Source organism: Pipistrellus kuhlii, unplaced genomic scaffold (genome assembly GCF_014108245.1).
Source record: "Pipistrellus kuhlii isolate mPipKuh1 unplaced genomic scaffold, mPipKuh1.p scaffold_m20_p_1, whole genome shotgun sequence".
In the NCBI taxonomy this organism is placed as follows: Eukaryota; Metazoa; Chordata; class Mammalia; order Chiroptera; family Vespertilionidae; genus Pipistrellus; species Pipistrellus kuhlii.
The window spans coordinates 104,654,549-104,678,405 of NW_023425404.1; the positions used below are offsets into that span (position 1 = coordinate 104,654,549).

Consider the following 23,857-nt stretch of genomic DNA (forward strand, 5'->3'; position numbering starts at 1 on the left):
CAGTGTGGGGCATGCAGGAGGCAGCCATTCAATTATTCTCTTTCATCATTGATGTTTCTATCTCACTCTCCATGTCCTTTCCTCTCTGAAATCAACAAAAATGTATTTTTTAAAAAAGAATATCCCGGAAGGAATGAACAGTAGACTAGAAGAAGCTGAGTACTGAATAATCAAATTAGAAAATAAGTAGGGGAAAAAAAAAGCAAAACACCCATTCAGAGCAGCAATTGAAAAATAAATTAAAAAGCAAGAAGCAAGTAAGGGAGCTTTGGGAAAACATGAAATTTAGCAGCATCTGCATTATAGGATGTGAGAAAGAAGAATATGAGCAAGGAATAGAGAACCTATTTGAAGAAATAATGACAAAAGATTTCTCTGACCTGGGAAAGGAAAAAGTCACATGAGTCCAGGAAACACAGAGAGTCCCAATTAAAATGAACACAAAAAGACCCACACCTAGACACATCATAATTAAAATAGCAAATGTTAAAGACAAAGAAAGAATCTTACAGGCTACAAGAGAGACAGAAAGTTACCTACAAAGGAGCTCCCATTAGAATATTAGCGGGTTTCTCAATAGAAACACTTGAGGTCAGAAGGGAGTAGCATGATGTATACAAATTAATCAAGACCAAGAGACTACTCTATCTATTATAGCAAGGATATCATTCAAAATTAAGGTTAAGAGCTTCACAGACAAAACAAAAAGGGCTAAGGAGTTTATTATCACCAAACCAACACTGCAGAAAATGCTACAGTGACTCTTATGAGAAGAAAAAAATGGGGAGAGGGAATCAGACATAAAGAATAAAAATGGCAACAAACAAGTACCATTACTATAAATAATAACTTTAAATGTAAATTGACTGAATGCTCCAATCAAATGACATGGGGGGGGGGGCTGAATGGATAATAAAAGATGACCCATATACACTGAGTGGCCAGATTATTATGATCTCTGAATGCATAATAATCTGGCCATTCAGTGTGTGTATCTGTATATATGTAGAGGCCAGGCCCAGTACATGAATTCGTGCATGGCCATCCTTGGGCGGTGGGGGGGGAGGAAGGAGGGGGGACATGGGCGGTTGACCAGCCTGCCTGCTGATCAAACTCCTGGTCAAGGGGACAATTTGCATATTAGCCTTTTATTATATAGGATAGGGGTGTCGAACTCAATCAGAGAAGGGGCCAAAATCTAAAATCCAGCCTAAATCGCGGGCCGAATGGTTTACTGAACAGTCATAAACTGTCATTGTGATGGAAACGCAGCGGAGTGCAGTGATGACAGCGCAGTGTGGGCCACATTGCAAGGCCTGGCGGGACGGATTTGGCCCGCGGGCCTTGTGTTTGACACATGTGATATAGGATATACACTGAATGGCCAGATTATTATACATTTAGAGATCATAATAATCTGGTCACTCAATGTATATGTGGTCTGCAAAGGATCCACTCATAACAAAGGTCTCATCTTACACAGACTGATAATGAAGGGATGGAGAAAATGTTTTCCATGCAAATGGAATGAAAAACAAAACAAAGCTGAGTTAGCAATATTCATATCTGACAAAACAGAAAAAAGGAAGGCCATTTCATAATACTAAAGAGATGGATATCAAAAGAGGATATGCCCCAGGTAAAAATATATGCACCCAATATAGGATCACCCAAATATATATATTTATACACACTTCTGGAGGACCTTAAGGGGGAAATTGAAAGCAATACACTCATACTACAGGATGTTAACACCTGCTGACATCACTGACATTATCTTACAAACAAAAAATGAACAAAGAAATAGCAACTCTAAAGACATACTTCATCAGATGGATATAATTGACATTTACAAAACATTTCACCCCAAAGCTACAGAATATACATTCTTTTCAAGTGCAGATGGGACAGTCTCAAAGATAGACCACATAGGACTCAAAATATGTATCTACAAGTTCAAGAACATTAAAATCACATCAAGTTCCTTCTCAGATTACAATGGCATAAAATAAGAAATCAACTATTCAATACAATGAAAACATTCAAACACCTAGCGGCTAGATAGCATTAAACAACTAGGGGCTCAGTGCATGAATTTCATGCATGGGAGCGGGGGGCAGGGGGATTGTCCCTCAGCCCAGCCAGCACCCTCTCCAATCTGAGACCCCTCAAGGGATGTCTGACTGCCCATTTAGGCCCAATCCCACTGGGCAGTTGTATATCCCTCTCACAATCCAGGACTGCTGGCTCCCAACTGCTTACCTGCCTGCCCTCCTGATTGCCCCTAACCACTTCTGCCTGCTAGCCTGATCACCCCCTAACCATTCCCATGCCAGCCTGATTGATATCTAACTGCTCACCTGCCAGCCCGTTTGTCCTCAACTTCCCTCCTCTGCTGGCCTGGTCGCCCCTAACTGCCCTTACCTGCAGGGTTGATCACCTTCAACTGCCCTCCCTTGCAGGCCTTGTCCCTCTCAACTGCCCTCCCTTGCAGGCCTTGTGCCTACCAACTTCCCTCCCCTACTTGCCTGATCACCTACAACTGCCCTCCCTTGCAGGCCTGGTCCCTCCCGACTGCCCTCCCCTGCTGGCCATCTTGTGTCCACATAGGGGCAGGATCTTTGACCACATGAGGACAGCCATATTGTGTGTTGGAGTGATGGTCAATCTGCATATTACTTTTTTATTAGGTAGAATAGAGGCCAGCTGGTTTGCCCTGAAGGGTGTCCAGAATAAGGGTGGGAGTTCCTTGGGGCATGGTAATGGCCTGAGAGAGGGGCCTGTGGTATTTTGCAGGCTGGTTACACCCCCCAGTGACCCAAGCAGAGGCTCTGGTATCTGGGATTTGTTTACCTTCTACAGTTGAAACTTGTAGCCTGGAGTAGAGCCAAGCCTCCTGCTTGCTCTGTGGCAGCAGCCATTTTTGTTTGGATTTGTTTACCTTCTATAATTGAAATTTTGTAGCCTGGAGTGGAGGCCCAGGTTGGCAAGGGCAGGCCGAAAGCTTGGCTTCCTCCATTGCTGGGGAAATGCCTCCCTCCTGCTCTCTGTGGCGTAGCCATCTTGGTTGGGTTTACTTGCTCTGATTGGCTTGTGGGCATGGCTTGTGGAGTGGAGTGATGGTTAATTTGCATATTACTCTTTTATTAGGTAGAATGAATGGGTTACCAATAAAATGAAGGAAGACATTTTTTTCAAAAAATTCTTGGAAACAAATGACAATGAACATACAACCACCAAAAATCTATGCAATGCAGCAAAAGCAGTCCTGATAGGGAGGTTCATAGCACTACAGGCCTACCTCAAGAAACAAGAAAAATCTCAAACTGTCTAGCACTACAATTTAAAGAACTAGAAAGAGAACAGCAAGAAAAGCTCAAAGTAAGTATAAAAAAGGAAATAGTAAAGATCAGAGTGGAAATAAATGACATAGAGACTAAAAAGCCAACACAATGAACCCAAGAGCTGGTTCTTTGAAAACATAAGCAAGGTTGATGAATCTTTAACCAGGCTCATCAAGAAACAGAGAAGACGTAAATAAATAAAAACAGAAATGAAAGTGGTGAGATAATAACTTACACCACAGAAATACAAAGGATTATAAGAAAATACTATGAACAAGTATATGCCAATAAGTTGGTCAATATAGGTGAAATTAACAAATTTCTAAAAAAAATTAATTCTTCCAAAACTGAACCATGAAGAATCATAAAACCTGAATAGGCCAATAACAACTGATGAAACTGAAGCAGTAATAAAAAAAAGAAAACAAGTACAAAGAAACAAACAAAAAAAACTACCAGCAAACAAAAGCACAGGCCCAGATGGCTTCACAGGGAAGTTTTCACAAATATTCAAAGAACAACTAACACTTATTCTCTTCAAACTATTACAAAAAAATATCCAAGAGGAGTGGACACTTTCCATTTCTTTTCATGAGACCAGAATTATCCTAATTCTATAGTCAGATAAAGATAATATTATACAAAGAAAGAGAATTATAGGATAATACCCTTGGTGAATATAGATGCTACAATTCTCAACAAAATATTATCAAATTGGATTCAACAATATATTAAAAAGATACACTATGACCAAGTGGGATTTATTCCAGGGATACAAGGTTGGTACAACATTCACAAATCAATAAATCTGATGCATCACATAAATAATTTGAGAGACAAAAATCACAGGATCATATCTATAGATGCTGAAAAAGCATTTGACAAAACCCCACACCCATTTTTTTATATAAAAACTTTCAGCAAAGTAGATATGGAGGGATCATACTTCAACATAATTAAAACCATATATGACAAACCTACAGCCAATATCATACTCAATGGGCAAAAACTAAAACCATTTTCCCTAAGAACAGGAATAAGACAGGGAGGAGGAGGAGTTCCTCAGCCCAGCCTGTGACCTCTCGCAATCCTGGACACTGCATGTACCAATGACCATACTTTTCATAAGGTGAAAGGCACCTTACTGTTGTATGAGCAGCTACATTTTTTTTTTTGCACTGATTATAAAAAGTAGTACATGACAGTACTTCTGAGGCAGTAGTATCATTTTCCTCATCTTTTGGGTGGAAAAACTGAAGCAGAGAGAAGTTAAATAATTGGCTTTGTCACATAGTTTATATGTGTCAGAATCAGGGCTTACCACAAAATGTGAAAGCCAGAGTCCATGCATGTCATTGCTGCATCATCCTGGTTTTTCAGTGTTAGAGTAGCCTTGCCAGGTTTTAATTTTTAAATCTAAGAGACTGTTCCTAATATATATAAGAATGCATGTTCATTCCCATGTAGAATAGACAGGATGTGGACAGCTTGGAGATTCTTCTGATGATTTAGGATTAAGCAGCCACAGATCTCTTTTTCAAATATTGCAGAAGCCACCTTCCTTATTTAACTGTGTGTGTGATGTAGCCATTTATAAGCTATGACATAGTCACTTGCAATCTTATTTAGCATAGTACTGGAAATTTCTTCTTTTTGAACTTAATGTAAAATGAAATCAAATCATAGTTTCTTCTGTGTTTAGTTTTGTGTTTTTCTTAAACCAGCTTTCATTTGTGTTTTGCATATAGAATAACATTATTTTTCCCTGCAGTTTAGTATTCCATTGTGTGACTATACCAAAATGTGTTTATTCATTGTATTGTTGATGGACATTTGATTTGTTTCTAGTTTGGGGCTTTAACAAATAACACTGTTGGAAATATTCTTGCACGTGTCTTTGTTGAACATGTGTAAACTTTTCTCTTGCATATAGACCTATGAGTGCAATTGCTGAATCTGAGCTTATGCATATATTATATTTGGCTTTAGTAAATAGTGTCAAGCTGTTCTCCAGAGAGACTATGATTTTCCCTCTCATTAGCATTGTATGAGAATTCTTGTTCTTCCAGATGCTTGCCAGCTGTTGGTGTTACCAGGTTTTTTGGGTGTTTTTTTTTTTTTTGGGGGGGGGGGTCTTTTTATTTGTTTGTTTGTTTGTTTTTTAGCTGTTCTGTATGGGTGTGTAGTGTTCTCTCCTGTGGTTTTAAGTTGAATTTTTCTATTGCCATTGATTTGAGTATGTTTTCAAATATTTACTACTCATTTGAATACCCGTTTAATCCTCATCCAAGGATATTTTTCCATTGATTTCTAAGAGAGTGGGTGAAGAGAGAGGGAAAGACATTGATGTGAGAGAAACACATTGATTGGTTGCCTCCTAGATGCACCCTGATCAGGGCCTGGGCTGGGGAGGACCCCACAACCTAGGTACATACACTTAACTGGAATCAAACGCGTCCCTTTGATCCACAGGCCAACACTCTATCCACTCAGTCCAACATGCTAGGACTTTTCTACTTATTTTTCTAGAGATTTGATCACTATGTCAAGCTACTATGTCATAGGGGTGAGCAGAAATCTTCCTAGTGAATTTTTGGGGATAATAATATGTTCTTTAAAACCAAGTAAGTAGTTCTCCTAATTTACAATCAGATATAAAGGCCAAAATTGAAGTGGATGCACTTTTTAAGGGACTGGCTTTAAGTATTTCTATTTTCTCAAAGTTTGGTTGAATAATCTATCTGCTGATCAGTACTCTTCATGGATAGTATTTGGACCATTTTCTAGGTTGAGTTTGCATGAGACCCTTCCCCTGAAAATACTTTTCCGTGTATCTTACCACCTTCTCCTGGAGATAAAAGTTTCCTACAACTTTATTCTGAATCCTGAAGTTCACTAGTTGTATAGATATGTTGTTGGTAAAGTCTTCCAGATTGGTATTTTTCCTGCAGTCCTACAGTATTTTGTCATAAGCATAATTTTGATTCTTCCTCTTCACTCATCCTTGGTCAGGGCAAGATTTATCCACAGTCAGTATCTGTCAACAGGCAAAGTCCATTGTTTGCCCTTATCCTGACTCTGTATGCCTCCGTGCAGTGGGTATTTTTTCTCTTTAGGGTTAGGACTTTGTTCTTACAGAAACATGATTTATGAAGTAGAGATGATGACTGAAATGCTATCTGCAGGAGGTTATAAGGTGGAAGATTCTGAAGCCACTGATAATAGGCAGAGGTACTGTTCATTGAATTTTCTGCCATCTCAATGCCTGCCTAAGCTGGTGGAGACCTAACACATGGCCAGGACTCAGTACCTTCTTATTTGGCAGCAGTACAAAGACAAGTGGCATCAGGCTGTTGGTTTACACTAGCATCCCTCTCATGTACTCTACCAGGAACCCAAAACTTTAGGAATATGTGCCAAGCAAGCTAAACTGGCTAAGCATGAAATAGAGATTAAATGAGAAAAAAAAAAAAAAACTTGAAAAATGGACCAAAAGTCTTAAAGACAATTAAAAAGCATGGAAATTTTTTAACCAATTTGCACTATGGAGAATGGATTTGGAGGAAGCAAAGTAAAAGCTTCCTTGTTATGGAAAGATGGTTACAGAAGCCCAACAAGAAGAAATGATAATAGAATGGAGGGCACTGGGAGATGGTTAGTAGGAGGAAGAATTTTCAAAATATGGTGAATAATAGGGAAGCATAGAAGGAGGAGGCAGGAATGATAATGACTCTCTGGTTTCAGACTCAGTAATTGGATGGATTCCGACACAATTCACTGAGGTAAGAAGAGAAATAGTATGGGAGATGAACACCATAAACTAGATTTTAAACATGCTGAGTTCCTCCCTCTTTCTTCAAAAAAAAAAAAAAAAATCCCATTTCACCCTCCATGAAATTTATACATTTCACTCAAGTACTTTCTATCAAATGAACAATATATATAATAAAAACATAATATGCTAATTAAACCAGACCGATTAATGACCTTCCGGACATCCTTCTGGACAAAACCGCTATGTTGGAGGCTGAGGCAGAGGCAGTTGGGGATGATCAGGCAGGCAGGCAGAGTGGTTAGGAGTGATAAGGTAGGCCAGTGAGAGATTAGGGGCAATCAGGCAGGCAGGTGAGTGGTTAGGGGTGATCATGCAGACATAGGTGTTAGGGGTGACCAGGCAGGCAGGCAGAGGAGTTAGGGGTGATCAGGCAGGCAGGCAGAGGGGTTAGGGGAAATCAGGCAGGCAAGCAGAGTGGTTAAGAGCGATCAGGTAGGCAGGCAGATGAGTGGTTAGGAGCCAGTGGTCCTGGATTTGAGAGGGATGTCCCAGGGGTCCTGGATTGTGAGAGGATGCAGGCTGGGCTAAGACAAAACCTTTCCTCTTCTCTCCCCCTGCCCCCAGTGCATGAATTTTGTGCACCAGGCCTCTAGTTTTATTTATAAACTAGGAGCCTAGTGTATGAAATCATGTAGCGCTGCCCACCCTCAAGTCACCTCAGGCTGGTCCCACCTTCTCCCTGCTTTCACCCTATCTCTGGAGCAACGCAGCAGCACTGTCCCATCATGGCACTGGAGGAGAGCATGGAAGCCTCCCACCTGCTGCACTGTGTTCCTTCCCCTGGCAGGTGGATGGCAGGGAGCTCTGAGTGTGAGTGATGGATGGCAAAGGACTGGTGAGGGGGAGCACTGCAGGCTCTCACCCCTGCCCTCCCCAGTACAGGATGGTCTCACCTCCTCTGGACACCTCCCTGCTTCTGCCCCATCTCCAGAGCAATGCCTCTCTGCACTAGTGGGCAGCCTCCTGCTGAAAGGAGCTAATAAAGGGCTAATATGCTAATAGTCCAGTCATGATGTGTTAGTGTCCTGGCTAATTTGCATATTACTTCTTTAAATATAAATATAAATGTCTTTAGAGATATGCTCCTAATTTTTCCCTTTGGTAGTTTTCCTATTCTCAGAGGATAGTGGAAATCATTCCATTGCTGAGACTCCCATCTAACCTCTTCTCAGATGCCAGGGCATTTACAGAGGGGAAAATTAATTGACTGGCTTTTTATCACTGTCCCCATAATCTCCAAAATCTTCCCTTGTGTTAAGAGACTTTACTCTGTGATTGCAAAATGAAGCTTCTAGAGATAAGGATAATCTCAGGAGCTGACTCATGTTAAATATTATTGTTTCTCATTTCCTGAGGTGACAAACCTAAGAACTTATTTTCATGGAAGTTTGTAACAAAAGCTACTTTTTTATCAAATGCAGAGAGAATAACTGAGGATCCAGAGAAAGAGGAAAATTACTAGAAACTATTTACTTAATACCTACTATACACTAGGGTAGAGGCTTTATATACATTGCCTTTAATTATTAAAACTATGAGGGATAAGAAGGATATATTGCTATTCCTTCTTTACAGATGAGAAATCTGAGGTCAAAGATAGAAAGGGGGCCTTTGTCTGATCTTAAAACCATCATTGAGGACAATGACAAGTAGTTTTTATAGATTGATTCTTCTGTTCAGAGCTTCCTGGCCTATAGGGATGGAATTGGTAGGCCTTGTGACTGTGGAAGTCCTCAGACAAGATAAATTGATTCCAGCTATCAGGACAGTACACAAATGGGACTTATTGGCTGAGAAGTTAATAAACTTCCTCAGTTTCACACAGTGAGAAGAGATTAACCCAAGAGGCCCAGATCAGAAATAAGCCCAAATTTATTATTCTTCTCTTTGTATAAAAGTGCATGCAAAGTCCTAGCTGTTTGGCTCAGTGGATAGAGCATCAGCCTGTAGACAGAAGGTTCCCAGGTTCAATTCTAGTCAGGGACACAATCCCCTGTGGGCTCAATCCCCAGTGGGGGTGGTAATTCAGGAGGCAACCAAAGGATGATTCTCTCTCATCATTGATGTTTCTATCTCTATCTCTCTCTCCCTCTCCCTTCTTCTCTAAAATCAATAAAAATATATTTAAAATCTATATATATAAAAGCCTAAGCGACCAAATGACCAGTCTACAAGTTGCTATGATGCACACTGACCACCAGGGGCATATGCATAATGCAGGATCTGCCCCCTGGTGGTCAGTGTTCTCCCACAGCCAACCTCCCATGGCCAGCCAACCTCCAGCAGTCCCTCCCCCCAGCCAACTGGCCAACCTCCCATGATCCCTCCCTCCAGTTGGCCAACCTCCCACAATCCCCCTCCCTCAGCCTACGCACCCCCCAACAACTGACCCCAATTGCTGGCCAGGCTGATGGACCTCACCTGTGCATGAATTCATGCACCAGGCCTCTAGTAAGAATAATAATTAAAAAAAAAAAAAAAAAAAAAAAAAAAAAAAAAAAAAAAGTGCATGCAAAGACATAGCCCAGGTCACCATTCCTGGAGAACCAGATGCTGTCTAACAGTCACATTGTTTTACTTGGCAACTGCACTCATGATGCCACCATCAGCCTGTTCTTGGCCACCCACAGCCTGTTTGATGTATAAAGGATGGATTAGCATTTGCAGCTTGACTGAGGAAGACCTTATCTGGCTCAGAGAATCAGTTCTTCTGGAAAATTACTAAGCTATACAAAACTATGTAAAATGTCATGTTTAAAATTTCATATTAAAGAAAGACTTATCTTTAATACATAATAGAAGATTTAGTATTGAATAGAAGTCTTTTACAAATTACTTTGTCTAATAAGGAGACAATAAAATGAATGCAAAGGGAAGCTTTAAGCTCAGTTATCAGAAACGAGCCAGTGGGGGTTTTCGGACAACAGTGTGTGCTTATGCAGGCACAAATGCAAGGCACCCATTTCCATGGTGACTGGAAGAGCAACGTTATCTCAGGTGGCTCCTGCTGACTATGGGGCTTTGGCACATTTCCTGACAACACTTAAATTCAGCTTCTCCATTTGAACAACACAATGGTGGTATGCTGCACTTCCCACCTGGCAGGATGGAATTCAGCATGAAAACGGCTTGTTACATTGTGATATTATGAGTAGAAGTAAAATGGGTTGAGCCCAGCTGAAATTCAGCAGTTCCTCCCCTAGCCAATGTGAACACAAATTTGTGGACCCAGAGATGCTTAATTAAGAAGGAATCCCACCCAGTTGGGTGTGGCTCAGTGGTTGAGCATCGACCTAGGAATCAAGAGGTGATTCCAGTCAGGGTACATGATTGGATTGTGGGCTTAGGCTCAGTAGGGGGCGTGCAGGAGGCAGGCAGTAGATGAGTCTCATCATTGATGTTTCTATCTCTCTTTCCATCTCCCTTCCTCTCTAAAATCAATAAAAATATATGTGTTGTTTGTTTGTTTGTTTGTTTGTTTGTTTAAAGGGAATTCTACCAATATTTTATAACATATCACCCCATTTTAAATGAGGAAACACAGAGCAATGAATTTCCATACTGGTTGCTGTTGTGCCCTATTCCATTAAAGAGAGACTTATCAGCTCTTTGGGACACTCATTGTTTTAGCTTCACCCCTAAGGTGCAGGAACCACACATGAGCCTAATGATTGGATCCTGGCAAGGATCCAACGTGGTCAGTGGTTCTTCAGAGACATCCCTGAAGTCTGAATGCACAGACACTGCCATAAGCTGTCATTGGGGGTCATGAGAACAGAAACTGCCTTAATTAGAATTTTTTCAAAAGTGATTATTGAAAAGATACAGACGAATGAAAGGAAGCATGGCAATTTCCATTCCTTCTTTTGTTCTGTTGTGTTTTACTCTTGGCTGCTCCAGGGAGGAACAGAGAGAGAAACACAACTTCCTCCTTACCTCCTGTGTAGCTGGGTGCCAGCCACTGGGAGAGAAAGGCGCCTCAAGGCATCTTTCCTCCACACCTTTCCAACCTCCCCCCACCACCACCACCACCAAGCTTCACCATGACCAGGGCCAGGCCCACCTGGGAGAGGTCATACAGTAACCCAGTAATCTCGTGGATGGCCCCCAGGCTACTGTTTTAAAGCAGAGTCAGCGGTTGGCTTTAGTACATAGATCCTCTCACCAGCCAGAGTGGGGGTGTGTATTAGTCAGGGTTTGGATGCATAAACACAGCCTCAGGATCCCAGTGGCTTGCAGCTCTAGACATTTCCTCTCTCCGTGTCTGCAGGCAGCTGTTCTTGGCTCCAGATTGTGAGTCAGATTCAGGTAGTTCTGCATGCCTCTTACTGTCCTCAGCCAGCGGCCTCTTGTGACACAGCCTTCTCAGGGTGAGTGGCGAAAGAGCAGGAGAATGAGTGGAAACATGCCACCACCTCGCAAGTCCTCTGCTCACAGTTGTGCAAGGACCCTTCCACCAACATGCTGTTGGCCAAACAAGGCAGGGACCAAGCCCAGCATAAGCGGAACCAGGGAATAAGCACTGCCCATTTTAGGGAGGCACTGCACAGTCAGCTGGCCACGGGCAGCAGGGGTACCCTGGCCCGGGGCGGAAGAGGAGAGTAGGGAGTGGTGGTCAGATCTTCATCAGACTCGCTGTATTAATCCCCAGCTCCAGCCAGACCAATGTTCACTGGTGGTCCACAGAAACCAATATTTAACCAAGCCTGGGCCTTTGTACATGCTTTTCTTCCTGCTTCAAATGCTCTCCTTATTTCTTTCTTCCTATCTGAATATTGGACATCTTTCAAGATCTAGTCAGACTTTGACCTCCTCTGTGAAGTCTTCCTTGATTATCTTGGCTCACAATTATGTCTTCCTCTCTGAAAACGTATAGAATTTCACTCATTTTTAATTTATGAAGTATCTGCTGTAGCTCCCCTACCTACAGGTACATGCAGAGGTGGGCAAAAGTAGATTAATAATAATACATAATACAATAATTAACAAATATATAATAATATAAGAAAAACTGTTTTTGCGTACACACTCTGTAAGCCTACTTTTGCCAATCCCTGTTCATAGTCATCTGTCCATCAATAGATATATCTATTTCTATTTATCTTCTCAATGTGATAGAAAGCTTCTTAAAAACAGATATTTTACATGTAAAGGGTACTCACAAATATTTATTTTTGGACTAATAACTGTTTTCTTGATTTACTCTTTTTTATTAATTTCTTTATTGATTAAGGTATCACATATTTGTTCTCAACCCCCCATTCCAATCCCCCACCCCCCTGTTGTCCTTGACCACTGGTTAGGCTCATATGTGTGTGCACATAAGTCCTTTGGTTGATCTCTCCCTTTTATCCCCACCCTCCCTTTGAGGTCCAACAGTCTGACCCATGGCTCCTTATCTCTGGGTCTGTTCTTGTTCATCAGTCTGTTATTCACCATTTCCCCTAGAAGGGTGAGATCATGTCCTACTGGAAATATATTTATAAGAATAAAAAATGAGACAAGCAATAATGGTTATGCTGAAAGGCATATGAATCAGTCTGTAGTGAGCTTCTTTCTGGGCCACCAGTTCTTTTGATTGATTTACTCTTTATTCCAAGAAGGTTCTATTTAAGTTAGTAATGTATTTGCTGTTTCTTTCCTATCTAGCTGTCCCAAATCTTGCATTTTCATAATCTATACGAAAGGAATTCAATTGATTGTCCAGTTTCTTTTGCAACAGATAATGAATTAACTTCTGAGTTCTGCTCCTTGCTACAGAGCAGCTCTCAGTGAGTCAGCTGACCACGTGACAGGTGGAAGTCCTAGCCAAAGACAATCAGTCCCTTCTAAGAATCACCCTCCTATTCGCCAGCTCAGATTTACTTTGTGGTTTTGCATTTTCATCAGAACAAAAGCACAATGTAGCATCGTCACTTGGAAAGGGGAAAGAGGTCATTCAGAAGTTGAAAAAGAAAGGGATCTCAGAGGGAAAAAAAAGTCTCAAAGAAAGACATGGCTCAGATCCTGACCCTAGTAAGTGAGGCCCTTTACAGTTTAGAAAGACCCTTATCTGTCCCTGCAGAGGGTGACACACGTTCTCCTGTTCCCAGAGGAAGATGAAAAGCACCTGCCATGTAGTGTTCTCGTTTCATTCTTTCGACGTTTCCAGGGCCCTCACGCAAGATGTGCTTGCTGGCGGCCCTCTCTGCGTTCACTAGCATGACTAGGTCATTTCGTGTTTTTTTATTGTGGTAAAATAACCAGCACATAATATAGAACTTACCATTTTAACCATTTTTAAGTTACAGTCAGTGGCATTAAGTACATCCACACTGCTGCACTGGCTTCTCTCCTGTGGGATTTAGAGCTCAGAAAATTTAAGAAAAACTCAAAGCTCTGGCAATGACTGGCCTTGGGCAAATCACTTAATCCTCTGCTTCCTGATCTTTATCATAACAATGACACCCATGTTATGCGGTTGTTCTTGAATGGCTGAAATGAAAAGCATACCCCTAAGGCCTTAGTGTAGAGTCCTGGCTGGTAGAATATGTTATCAATTATAGCTAGTCATAGTCTTCAAGCAAAACATGTAAAATTAAGATTATTTCTGAACACTATATGAAATCACATTAACTCACAATCTACTATCCATCCAAATGACAAGTAAACATACCTTGAAAACATACAAGATAATTCAATAAAAATTATCAAAGGAATTGTACTTGACTTTTTCCCTCAGTTTAAGTCACTATTTTTATGCCTGCTACTTTTGGGAGATATCCTAATTTTGCAAATTTTATTTGCCTACAGTTTGCTTCCTAACTTGTGTACAGTATACTCTGTTCTCAAACTTCAATAGGAATAAAATTTATCCAGGAAGAATATCAGAATTCAGATTCCAGGCCCTGCACCAGAAATGTTGGGAGGCCGGGACCATGAATTTTATTGAGTAACAAGGTGGCCTGGGGATCGCACTTGCAGAAATACTCCTCTGGTACAAATAAACTTCTGTGTCTACATTTAGGAGGGTCCTTAATTTATTCACTATCCTCCAGAGGTATATGTTTTAGTTTTAATACATTTTTATGTATTATTTTATAAAACTCTATATCCATTGTTCCCAACGTGGGGCACATGCCCTACAAAGAAGCAATTTGATTTTTAAGGGGGGGGGCAATTCGAGAATGAGTTATTAACTGCCAGACATTGGGGCATCATTTAATGTCATTGGGTCTTGATCTGGTATCTAGAAGGGTTCTGGAATCTGGAGAAGGCTGTACATGCATTAAGTAAGAGTCCAGAGATGAAACATAATTTTGAAAGGCATTGGGGGTCAGAGGAGCCTGTCTGAAGAAGCCAAGTTCTCCTTGTCTCAAGACCCCTTGCTTTTTGTTAACACAAATTGTCCTAAGGCAAGATGGAGATACACACTTCAAAGGGTAAAGTTTCCTACAGAAACATTGTCAGATCAGATTGGAGAATAGCCTAAGGCTATTGCTGTTCAGGTGCTTAGCCAACAGGAGGCAATAACTTGTAGATTAAGATGCCCTGAGCTGTCTGGCACAATCATCCTTTTCAGGATTGGGAGAAATGCCTGTAGCCATTCCCAACAGGCGATAACATATGTGACTCAGCCCTTGTTGAGTCCCCAAGTTCCATCAACCTTTTGATGAAACTCTTGCAATTGTGACATGCTGAACTGGCTTCCGGCATTAACAGTGAATTTTTTGTATTTCTTATGGTTCTAGGTTGCTCATATACAGTATATAAATATATATTGTGATATATTTATGCATTTTGATTATCTATTATATGTTTTGAAACTTTGCTATTTTTTCATATCACTTCATATTATTATTTTTTAACAATTTCTTAGTGATTTCTTCCTTAGTACTTCAGCTTTCCTTTCATTCTTTTATTTTTCTCTTTCATGGGTGCCATGTTCTTTGGAAGCTTGTTTAGATGGAGTTAATGGCCTTTTAGGCTTCCTCCATATAAATAGTTTGCTTTTGGAATAGTAAGAATTATATGCCACAAAGGGGCAGGGCATCGGGATTTAGAGATGCTTACGGGGTGGGGGGCATGGCCAAAAAAAGATTGGGAACCACCGGTCTACATTTTCACGTAAAAATCCTCAACTATGGCAGTGGTCGCTCATACTAATCACTTTGACTTTGACACTTCAGCTGCACTGGTGATGTAAAATGTAGCACTTGTATGATTACAATTTTTTTTTTAATGTGCGCATTTAACATTTAGTTTCAACCACCTTAGTATTACCAAGTTTTACCTAGATTTATAAAAACTTTGCTTAGAGAACATGTTCCCATTTGTGAGTGCCATGGTCTTCCCTGTCTTGGTTAGGCTGGCTCTCTTTCAAGAAATGCCTTCTCTACTTTTGTCTGTTCTGAGGAGTTGCCTAGCAGTACCCCCTGCATGGTGGTTGACCCACAGTTTTTAAAATTAAAATTAGTTTCCAGCATTTATAAAAATCCAGACTTCAGACTTCTCTTGCTAAGCCAGAGCCTCTAGCACACGGGGCCTTGGAATCGTGCACGGCATCCCCCAGCCGAGCGGCTCCCTCTGGATGTGGAACATGCGCTCCACCTTCAGTCCAGCCCAGGCCTCCCCGCGTCCAGCTTTCCACATGTTCCAAATCTAGACCGTGGAATTTAACAAGTAAATGAGGTCATATCCTCTGCTAGCGCTTTCAATCTTATGTTTATTTCCTCCTTGATGGTGCGCCATGGGAGAGAGAGGTGTACTTCTGCCCAGTCGTGCGGCCGCCAGCTCTCAGGAGGCCTGGGTGAGCATGTGGTTGACGGAGAGCAAGCTGTGCTTCCCAGGTTATTTCCTACAGGTGCATCCCTCTCCAGCGAGGCGTGAGTCCCTCTGTGGCTGGCACGGTGACGAAGACTAACTGATCTGATCTTTTAATATTTTATTTAGAATTTTTACTTGGATAACAAAGGAAAAAAAGAAAGCAAGGAAACAAATGAGAAGATGAATGCCAAGAACAAGGAATGCTTACTGGAGGTAAGTGAATTTTGCACAATAGAAGAAAAGAGGAGGATGTTCACTGATCTATTTTTTAAATTATTTGCTTCCCAAAATAATAGGTGATTCTGAGACACACTGAAATGTTAACTTGGGGTTTGAAAATCACATTATTACTAAATTATAGCTATTTATGTAATTAAATTGATTATTTGAGTCATTTGTTTAAAAGTAAGGTTTTAGCCCAGCCATTGTGGCACAGTGACTGAGTGTCAGCCCAGGAACCAGGTTCAATTCCCAGCCAGGGCACATGCCTGGGTTGCAAGCTCAATCCCCAGTAGGAGGTGTGCAGGATATTTCTACCTCTCTGTCCCTCTCCTTGCCTCTTTCTATAAATTCAATAAAAACATATTTTTAATAGTATGGCTGTAGACAGTATGTTTTACTCTTCATGCAGTTGGATTAGTAATATTTGACTAAAAGACTTAAGAATCTGCATAAAACTCATCTCCTAACATTCTTTGATTCATCACTTAAGTGCTCCATAGAAATCAGATGTAAGGATTTCCCAATCTGCTTTAGAGTGAATTCTCAGGTGTTCTTCCCGCAGCCAGGTGTGGCAGGAAGTCGGAGATTTGGGGTTAGAGACCTGATACAAGGTTGGCTCTGCCTGCTGAGGTTACTGTGTTATTGGACAAGTCCAAGCACCTTGGTTTCTGGAGTCTCACTGAACTATTACACTATAGAAATCAAAGGAAAAAATATCCTCAGGTGAGGATTTAAAATAAGTTATTCTACCTTTATGAGATTGAATGAAAGGAGACAAAGTTATAAAATAGAAAGAAAAAAAAAGTTTGAGTATTTGAACTGAAAGACGAAATAATATGCAATTTTACTACATTGCTTTTTAAAAGAAGTTTACTAAGATCTATAAATCTATACAAGTTTTGACATTTGAAAATCCACACCTAGGAAATGTACTTAGACACTATCCTTTCAGATTGTATACTATTAATAATTGCCTTCTTCGTTTTTTTATAAGAAAACCATCCCAAGAATAAGTTATTAACATACATATATTTTATGTATAGAATTATATTGTACATTGCAATTTTTTTTTTATTTCCTAGCAGTGAAATAGTCATCTTTTTTTGCTTACAGGAAAAGTAATAATTTTTTAATTTACCAACTTATAAGACCCTTTAAATACTCACAAATTTCCTTATGAAGTTGGGGCTGTTATTGCTCCATTTTGCAAGGAAAGAAACTGAGGTTTAGTTACTTTTCCACTGTCACAGTGCTAAGTGGTCAAGAAACTTTGAAGTCTAATTCAGCAACCATGGAGTTCCTGCTCTCTTTAGTCAAACAGCATGCAATATAAATATACTAGAAGCCTGATGCACAAATTCACAATCAGGGCTGATCAGGCTGTCTCTCACAGTCCCTATCAGGGCAGAACTGATCAGGGTCTGCCAGCCAGGGAGAGGGACAGGGAAGGGACTGCAGGAGGTTGGCCAGTGATGGGGGTTGGCTGTTGGCAGGAGATTGACTATGGGAGTACATTGACCACCAGGAGGCAGTTCCTGCATTGAGCGTCTGCCCCCTGGTGGTCAATGAGCATCATAGTGACTGATCAACCAGTCATTCCAGTCATTTGGTCATAACAGTTGCTTAGGCTTTTATATATATATACACATACCTTGAATTAGAGCTGTAGACAAAAATTACTACAGTATTAACTTAAAGGCTAGTTTGCCACAGTTTGTTTAAATGTGAACAAAAAGTATTTTACCTTTCATGTGTTTATATAATTGGAATCTTGATTTCAGGAAAGTTTCTGTGGAACATCTGTCATTGTGCCAGAACTTGAAGGAGCTCTTTATTTGAAAGAAGATGGAAAGAAATCCTGGAAAAGGCGCTATTTCCTTTTACGAGCTTCTGGAATTTATTACGTACCTAAAGGGAAGACTAAGGTTAGAAAGGAAAAAAATCTAGTTTAAAAAAAAAAAAAAAGTGTCATGGAAGTGAAACTAAAGAAATCTTCAGGTTGCAATTTAAATATATTTACTTTGTTATGGAAGTGATGTTATTACAATATTTATACTTATATTTACCCTATTGGGATAGATTATAGAAATCCTCTTGTAATATTTCCAATAGTTGTCTCTTGAAGGTGAAGAATTTTATCTGTTTAAAGTCAGGTTTCAAAAATTATGACCAAGACCTAGCCAGTTTGACTCAACGGATAGGGTTAACCCACGGACTGAAGAGTTCTGGGTTTGATTCTTATCAAACGTGCATACCTCGGTTGTAGGCCTGATCCCCCGTTCCAGTCATAGCGGGTACAGAAGGCAACTTTCTCACTCGGTGTTTATCTCTGTCTCTCCCCCTCCCTTCCACTCTCTCTAAAAAATAAATAAATAATAAATAAAAAATCCTTGGGTGAGGATTAACAACCACAACAAAAAAATTATGCCCAAAGTATTTTTCTAGAGATTAACTTGTTACTTTGTATACTTGCTCCTGAGAAGTTTCCCCCTGTATTGACTATTTGTTCTATAGTCATAGTAAAATTTCTTTTATCGGAAATTATAGATGTATTAGAAGTCTTGATAGATCTTCATTTAGATTTTAGCCCCTAACCTCTGAATATTGAGTTGTCTTCTGAGGTGTACTATATGCATTTTCCTAATTTAGCAGCGTTCCTCAGATGTCATTTAACTTTTGCTTGGTGATTCAGAGTTAGTGCCTCAAATCTACAAGCATAAAGTAAATTCTCCTTTGAAATATAATATTAACCATTATCTTTTTCAAAGACCCTTCTTAGAAGCTCAGGGCTTTTCCACCTTTTGTTTAACTTTTAAAACTTTAGAATGGCTGAAACTGGTTTGGCTCAGTAGTAGAGCATCAGTCTGCGGACTGAGGGGTCCCAGGTTCGATTCCAGTCAGGAGCATGTATGTTGGTCGATGTTTCTCATCAACGTTTCTATCTCTCTATCTCTCTCCCTTCCTATCTGTGAAAAATCAATAAAATGTATTTTTTTTAAAAAAGAGGGGGGGAAAAAAACTTTAGAATGTCTCTCATCTTTATCTGGGGTGAACCAGAACATTTTGCCTGCATTGCCCAATGCAGGACACCACCAAGTGGCATATTTACAAATTGCAGGTTTTTTCTGATTTGCTTGACCTACAACCCCATGCAGGTGAAATCCTGGTGAATATGCAGGTCTGCTCCCAGAATCTGTAAGACAATGTTATCTCTATTGGAATTCAGGAGAGGCATTATGGGTAGTGCTTGGTCCAATGCCGCTACTGCTCCTACTGACACAGTCCCAGCTGTGTCATCTTCAGTCCAGTCCTACTCGGGGACATCACAGTTGACCCACTAATGACTTGTTTTATTTTAGAAATGCTATGTCTTTGGCATTCACATATAAATGAAACATAGATAAACCTACTACAAACAACTCCCTTGGTGATATTACAATAGGACAACACACTTTTTCTCACAGCTGCTACTAACAGTGGAGTGGAGGGATTAGACAGTAAGTCAAGAAAAATAGTAAAAATGTAATCATTGGGAAAGAAGAGGCAAAAATTATTTTTATTCACAAATGACACAATTGTCTATCTAACTATATAAGACAATTGTTTATTCAGTTATTTCACTTCCTTCATTAAATTTTACATTTTATGCCATATAAGAGAGGAAGAGAGAGGGATACTATCAGGAGCAAATAAACTTAACAAATAAGAAATTGTTTTCCTTTACACAAATAATATGAAAATTAAAATCTAATGCAAAAGGTCTTATGTATAGCAGAAATAAAAAATATAAAATACCTAACAACCAATAAGAAATGTTGAAGGCTTATATGGCATAAAATGTAAAACTTAATGAAGGAAGTGAAATAACTAAATAAACAGAAATGTAACATGTAACTAGATGGGAAGATTAATTCTTCCCCCCAGATTTTCTATATATTCAATCCCCAACAAAAATTTCAGTTGAATTCATTTTACTTGAAATTCACAAACTGTTTCTAAAATTAATCAGAAAAATTACACCCCAAAAATTGTGAAGAAGATTAAGGTAGAATTCCCCCTCAAAAAAAAAAAAAATTAGATAAAAGTAGGACAGGTAGAAACAAGCAGATGAACAGATAGCCATGTAATAGAAAGAAAATTAAAGTAAGCATTTTACAGCAATGGGGGAAGGGGAATATAGTATTCAATAAATAATATTGAAAAAATGTACACCCACTTGGAAAAATAGATTTGGGCCTTATACTGTGTTCTGAATTAAATTCTAGATTAATTAAACACATTTAGGAAAAAAGAATATAAAATCTTAAAAGAAATATACATTAATATTTTTATAACTTAGGGGTGGATTCGCCTTCTTAAACAAGACTAAAAACCCAAGATTATATGCCGAAACCGGTTTGGCTCAATGGATAGAGCATCAGCCTGCGGACTGAAAGTCCCAGTTTCAATTCTGGTCAAGGGCATGTACGTTGGTTGTGGGCACATCCCCAGTGGGGGTTGTGCAAGAGGCAGCTGATCAGTGTTTCTAACTCTCTATCCCTCTCTCTTCCTCTCTGTAGAAAATCAATAAGATATGTTTTTTAAATAAAAGATGACAATAAAACACACACACACACACAAAGATTATAAGGAGAAAATTGACAGGTTGTTCCTAATTTCTTGTGACCAAAGATCCAAACAAGAAATTAAAAACTAGCTATTGAGTCCGAGAGTACATCTGCAGCATGTATAACCAAGTATGAAGAGCAATAAAATACAAAGAGTTCAGTAAGTCAATAAGAACAAGGAAAACATACTTATAAAAAAGGGCAAAGCTTATTTAGTGAGAATTGACTGAAAAAAGAATATTAGTAGCCACTGAATAAGTTGAAATGTGCTCTATCTTATTAAAAGCAAGAAAATGTAAATTTAATAGTGAAATATTTCCTCCCATGAGGTTGATAATATTAACAATATTGATAATATCCAGATTTCAACAAGAGTGGGTAAAAGAAAAATGGGACTCTCTTGCACAGAGGTTGAAAGGTAAATTGATATAAAACAGTATTTATAATAAAATTTCACTCATGTTTCAAAAATTGTGTGTGTAAGAATATGTATGTATGTATGTGGGGGTATCTCTACATACATATGTGTATAAATGCTTACCCAAAAACATGTGGAAGAGTACTACTAAACTATTAACAATAGTATTTATGGAGAAAAGAGTGGAATTAGATAAGGAATGATGAAGGAAGATTTTCATTATTAGGTATATATGCATTGCTCTTTAAATTATGAGTATGTTTTATTTTTCTAATTAAAAACTTAAAACTTTGAAAATCTAGAAGAAAATACCATATAGAAAAAGAAAAAAAAAACCACCATAAATAAAGGAATAATTGGGCACTGAGGTGTAGCAATTCTGCCCCTCACTCTATTCACTAACTAAAGGATTATAGAAAGTGATGGGGGGAGAGTAATAGAACAAATTTGTAACTAAAGTGTAACCAAATATGTAGATTAGAGGTCAGTCTTCACAATGCATATTATACAGGGGGAAGAGGTTTCTGTTTCCATAGCAATACCATGGACAATAAAAAGAAAGTATGAAAGGAATCTTTTTTCCTCCGGAATAAGTGTGTGAAGATGCTATTTTCTTGACCATCATTTTCCTCTCATTGTTCCTCCTGAAGGGGACATTTATTTATTTATTTATTTGTTTGTTTGTTTGTTTTTAATGCTTAATCATGAAATTCATTGGCGACTTAGAATGGCAAAAGCCAAAATGCCATTTCTGATAAAATGGCTCGTCACCTTGTCTTGTCAATAATGATGCCTCGAGGTTAAGCAGTCAGCTCTGACCCTGGGACTCCATGTGCCCGAACAGCAGTATAATCTTTCACTCCATTCTTGGGCCTGTGGCACGCTGTTTTGCCTTATGTGAACTCCTTCATCTCTTAAAATGCAGGCTGGGCATTTAGAAAACTAAACATAATAGATACTTCAATAAATTACCTAAAATTCAACATTTTTCCACTAAAATATCATTCTTAGTTGTGCCCTCGAGAACAACCTTGGAAAAATATTAACCATCAATTGTGTTAAAGTTTGCTTTTTCCTTCTCTTTTAGACATCTCGAGATCTGGCGTGTTTTATACAGTTTGAAAATGTCAACATTTACTATGGGATTCAGTGTAAAATGAAATATAAAGCACCCACTGACTACTGCTTTGTTTTAAAGGTATGTTGTAAGAAATCCTTACTTTATGTCTATATGCAATGTGAGTTAATATTTCCTTTTAAGGAAAAAAATAGTCAAATTTCATATAGTTAACCACAAGTATAAATAGTAAGCTTTTTATTTTAAACCAACATAGGAAAGGAGGAAACATTTCTAACAGCTCAGATCATTTCCCAAGTCTAAAACTTTACAGAGAATCTGTCTGACAGTTTGGCGATTATTAGAGGGGAAGGGGAATGGGGAAGGTAGAAGAGGGAAAATGGGGGGACAGGGGTAAATGGTGATGGAAAGAGACTGTACTTGGGGTGGTGTACACACAATACAAGAAACACTGCAAACCTATATAATTTTATTAACCAATGCCACCCAAATATATTCAATTTTTTAAAAAAGAAAGAAAAAGAAAAAAAGAAAAGTGAATCTGAATACAATTCTTCATTGCTTATGAAAATGAAAGCTCTACATTTTGAACAAGTTTTATGTTCCATTTTATTGATAATACTGAATAAATTTTTCAGTATTTACTTATTGAACCCTTATTCCATTGTAAGAAGATTTTAGAAATTAGGAACTAGACGAGATTTTCTAGAAAAATAAAAAAATAAAATAAAAAAAACACAGAAACTAACAAAATATTTTTTCATGATACTTTTTGGGGGTTTTTCTTAGTGAAATACAATAATTGGGCTCAGTCTTATTTAATAAGACTGCTTGCTAAGTGATCTCTCCCAAGATGCACGAAGATTCATGCAAGAATGGGCCTTCCTTCCCCTGGCTGCTGGCACCTCCTTCACTCTGGCCAAAGCCTCATTTTCATTCCACCCAGAGCCGCCATTTCCCTCTGGCCTAGAGCTGCCTTTTGCCTTCCTATGCTGCCCAGGAGCCGGAGCAGCTGGGATGGTATGGAACACCACCATGGCAATGACACAAGCATCCCTACCCCCAGCTTGGCACTTGTGTATGCAAATTAACCTGCTGTTAATTTGCTGTTAATTTGTTGGGTTAATTTGCATATTTGCTCTTCACTGGCTGGTGGGTGTTGCAAAGATATGGTCAATTAGCATGTTGCTTTTTTAATAGTGTAGATTACACGGGGCCCAGTGCACAAATTCATGTACCTTGAATGGAACTGTGGGCTGCAAGGCTGCAGTGGGCACAGGGCTGGGTCTTGGCCCATCCTCTGTGCCTCCAAAGGCCCCTCCTGACACAGCCCATGGTCTCCTGTCTGCCGGCAGCCCCACTCTCACTACTGCCACGGCACCAGCACCATCAGCAGGTGCCAGCAGTGGCTGCTGCCTCCATCACCCCTCAGGAGCAGGGGGAGGTGGAGAAGCCCTCAGGGATGACTGGGACCAGCAGCCACTGCTTGCACCTGCTGATGGTGCTGAGCGATCAGAATCAGCTCCAGGCTCCAGGCACCAGCAGTGG

The 23,857-nt window shown here is 39.5% G+C and overlaps 1 protein-coding gene across 2 annotated transcripts in view; it reads left to right on the forward strand.

Moving 5' to 3' along the window:
* The window catches only part of LOC118730640 (amyloid beta precursor protein binding family B member 1 interacting protein), a 92,260-nt gene that overhangs the window by 57,769 nt on the left and 10,634 nt on the right, over positions 1-23,857 (forward strand). For both annotated transcript variants that reach the window (XM_045587749.1, XM_036458697.2), the window contains exons 8-10: positions 16,111-16,197; positions 17,988-18,131; positions 22,319-22,429. In XM_045587749.1, coding sequence (XP_045443705.1) covers positions 16,111-16,197; positions 17,988-18,131; positions 22,319-22,429 — 342 coding nt within the window. The remainder of the gene's footprint in view (positions 1-16,110; positions 16,198-17,987; positions 18,132-22,318; positions 22,430-23,857) is intronic.